We start from the raw sequence: 3,565 nt of genomic DNA on the forward strand, positions 1-3,565 counted from the left end.
CTCCCCACCCAAACCTTTTTTGTATTTTGCAAAATGCAAACATTTGGGGGGGGGGGGGTCAAAACCCCTTGAGCAGCTCCAGAGTTTGGGCAGGATTAGTTGTGTTTGTGCAGGGTGAGTTTGTTGGTGTTTTTTTGCAGGATTTGTTGCCTCAGCATTTTCCAGGCTTGGTTGCAGCTGAACACGACAGCCCTTGGTGCCTGTTGCAGGGATTTATTGCATCAATAATGCAGCATTTGTTGCAGTTTCATGTTTCGTTGCAGTTTTGCCTCCTTTGCTACCCAGTGACCCCTGGGGAATTTTGTTCAAGCTGCCGGGTTTGTTGCCATGAACCTGGTGGGATCTGTTGCTGTTGCCTTTTGCATGATCTGTTGCCTCTGACAGGATTTGCTGTAATCACCTTTTGAAGGATTTGTTGCCTTTTGGGGGATTTGCCCTAAGCCTGAGCCCTGGGATTTGTTGCATCCCCAAGGCCTTGATGCAGTTGCATTTTGCAGGGTTTGTTGGATGTTGAAGACCCTTCTGCAGCTGCAGTTTAGCATGATGTGTTCATAGATGGTTTGGGCTGGAAGGGACCTTAAAGATCATAGAATCATTAAGGTTGGAAGGGACCTCAAAGATCATCAAGTTCCAACCCCCCTGCCATGAGCAGGGACCCCCACCACTAGAACAGGTTGCACAAAACCTCCTTCAACCTGGCCTTAAAAACCTCCAGGGATGGGGCATCAACAACCTCCCTGGGCAACCCATCCCAGTTCCTCACCACCCTAAGAGTGAAGAATTTCTTCTCAATATCTAACCTCAATCTCCCCTCTCTCAGTTTAAAACCATCACCCCTTGTCTTATCACTGTCTTCTCTGATGAAAAGTCCCTCCCCAGCTTTCCTGGAGCCCCTCCAGGCACTGGAAGCTGCTCTAAGGTCTCCCTGGAGCCTTCTCTTCTCCAGGCTGAACACCCCAACTCTCCCAGCCTGTCTCCAGAGCTGCTCCAGCCCTTGGATCATCTCCGTGGCCTCTTCTGGACTCTCTCCAACAGCTCCATGTCCTTCTTGTGCTGAGGGCACCAGAACAGTACACAGCATTCCAGGTGTGGTCTGAGCAGAGCAGAGCAGAGGGGCAGAATCACCTCCCTGGCCCTGCTGGCCACACTTCTTTTGAAGATCATCTGTTGCCTGTTGCAGAATTTGTTGCAATTCCACACTCCAGGATTTGTTGCAGTTGCATTTTTTCCTCAGGATTCCTTGCATTTTTTCAGGCTGCCTTGCATGTGGAGGGACTTGTTGCACTTGCATGTAACAGGATTTGATGCAGTTCCATACTGCAGGGCTTATTTGCATTTTCCAGGCCTTGTTCCATCCTGCCCAACGTGAGGCAGTTGCACATTGCAGGGTTCCTGGCATGTTGCACCATTTCTTGCACGTGGCAGGACTGGCCTCCCTTGTGGATATCTGGCCTTCACTTTGGGGCTCTCCTAGAATGGTAGGGGTTGGAAGGGACCTCTGGAGATCTTGGATTCCAAGGCTCTCACCAGGCTTCCCCCCCCCGCTTCTTTAGCTCTGCACCCAAGGATGCTGTTGCCTTCCATGTCCAGGGGACACCAGGTGTGAAGCTCTACGTGGTGCATGAGAAGCAGAGCATCAAGTTGCCATCCACCGTGGGCCGCTGGCCCCTGGCCACCAGCACGGAGGTGCTGCTGGCCATGGATGCCCTCAGCAAGGATGTGGGTGATGAAAAGGTGGGTGCTAGTGTTGGTGCTCCAGCCGGGCCCAGCCCCTCATTGGGTTGGTGACCAGCACCTGCTCCGCCTTGCAGGTCAGGATCTCCTATTTTGGGGAGACTGGTGGAGTGCCAGTGGGCAGAGCCATGCTGTACCTCACCTGTGTGGGTAAGTGGGGGGGGGTAGGGACACCCCCAAATCGTGGTGCTGGAGGGCTGGGGGGATGCTCCCCCCACTCAGCATCCCCCTCCCCACAGAGGTCTCGCTGGACGCCGACACCAGCCGCGGCGGGGCCGTGAGCAGGACGCTGCTGGATAAGGTATAAGGGGGGGATGGAAGCCCCCTGGGACTGCTGTGGGTGGGGGGAGGGTGATGGCTGACACCCCCAGACTCTTTTTATTCCCATCCAGACGAAATGGACCTGGGGTCCTGATGGCCACGGGGCCATCCTGTTGGTGAACTGCGACCGGGACGACCCTGAAGCCGAGACCCCCGATAACCGGGACGACACCATCCGCTCCTACGCTGGTACCGCCACGTCCCGTGGGAACCCTCGCCCTTTTCCTAGGGGTTTTCCCCAGTTTTCCTTTCTCACACCCCTTTCTTCCTCCCCCCCAGACCTAAAGGACATGTCCCAGATGGTGCTGAGGACGCGAGGTCCCCGGACCATCTTCGCTGGCCACCGCCTCCTCCTGCACGTGGACTTCGGCCACGCCGATAAAGTCAGAGTTTTCTACGGTGGCAGTGAGTGACACCAGGGCTGGGGAGGGGGACACAGACACCCCAAATCATGGGGGTTAGAGCAAAATGCTTGCAGCAGGGACAGCATCTCTTCTGCAGCATCCAACTTCCATAGAATCATAGAATCATAGAATGGTTTGGGTTGAAAGGGACCTTAAAGCCCATCCAGTCCCAACCCCCCTGCATGAGCAGGGACACCTCCCACCAGCCCAGGCTGCTCCAAGCCCCATCCAACCTGCCCTTCAACGCTGCCAGGGATGGGGCAGCCACAGCTTCCCTGGGCAACCTGGGCCAGGCTCTCACCATCCTCACAGCAAAGAATTTCCTCCTCATGTCTCACCTCAGTCTCCCCTCTTTCAACTTAAAAACATCTCCCGCTCATCCCATCCCTCCCTGCCCTTGTCCCAAGTCCCTCCCCAGCTTTCCTGGAGCCCCTTCAGGCACTGGAAGCTGCTCTAAGGTCTCCCTGGAGCCTTCTCTTCTCCAGGCTGAACACCCCAACTCTCTCAGCCATGCAAAAAAACCGAGCTGTTTGTTTTTCATTATTTTAGCCCCAAAATGGAGGTGAAAGGGGGCAGGAAAGGGGTGGGTTGATGAAGGGGGGAGTCATGGTGCTCATACCCACAGGCAGTGCTTCACTGGAGGAGTACAAGCATGTGCTGGGGGGCTCCAAGCTTGTCTACGCCCTGAAGCCCAGCCGGCACCAGGAGGAGAGCACCTTTTACGTGGAGGGACTTGCCTTCCCAGATATTGGCTTTTCAGGGCTGGTGGCCTTCCATGTCACACTGCTGGAGAGCCCTGAGAAGGTACTGACCATGGAGAGGGGTTGGGGTGAGTTTTACTGGTGGGACAGCAGAACCCAAACGCTGCTCCCTCCATCCCAGGGGCTGCTGGAGACGCCGATTTTCACCGACACGGTGGTTTTCCGCGTGGCTCCCTGGATCATGACCCCCAACACGGCAGCACCACTGGAGGTCTTTGTCTGCAGGTGAGTTCTGGGTGGGTGGCTACATCCTGCTGGGTGCCAGGTCATCCCAAACATCCCATTTTGCTTCCCAGTGTGGATGATAACGAGGATTTTGTGGCTGCTGTGGGTGCCCTGGCAGGG

At 55.6% G+C, this 3,565-nt stretch overlaps 1 protein-coding gene across 1 annotated transcript in view; it reads left to right on the forward strand.

Annotated features, from left to right (window-relative positions):
* Positions 1-3,565, forward strand: part of LOC104387095 (protein-arginine deiminase type-1-like) — a 7,772-nt gene that overhangs the window by 1,698 nt on the left and 2,509 nt on the right. The window contains exons 2-9 of the mRNA XM_009995787.1: positions 1,554-1,734; positions 1,812-1,884; positions 1,974-2,035; positions 2,127-2,244; positions 2,335-2,460; positions 3,085-3,263; positions 3,342-3,445; positions 3,517-3,559. Of these exons, the coding sequence (XP_009994089.1) occupies positions 1,554-1,734; positions 1,812-1,884; positions 1,974-2,035; positions 2,127-2,244; positions 2,335-2,460; positions 3,085-3,263; positions 3,342-3,445; positions 3,517-3,559 (886 nt within the window). The remainder of the gene's footprint in view (positions 1-1,553; positions 1,735-1,811; positions 1,885-1,973; positions 2,036-2,126; positions 2,245-2,334; positions 2,461-3,084; positions 3,264-3,341; positions 3,446-3,516; positions 3,560-3,565) is intronic.

The sequence above is a fragment of the Chaetura pelagica genome, unplaced genomic scaffold, assembly GCF_000747805.2.
Source record: "Chaetura pelagica isolate M959 unplaced genomic scaffold, ChaPel_1.0 scaffold234, whole genome shotgun sequence".
Lineage (NCBI taxonomy): Eukaryota > Metazoa > Chordata > Aves > Apodiformes > Apodidae > Chaetura > Chaetura pelagica.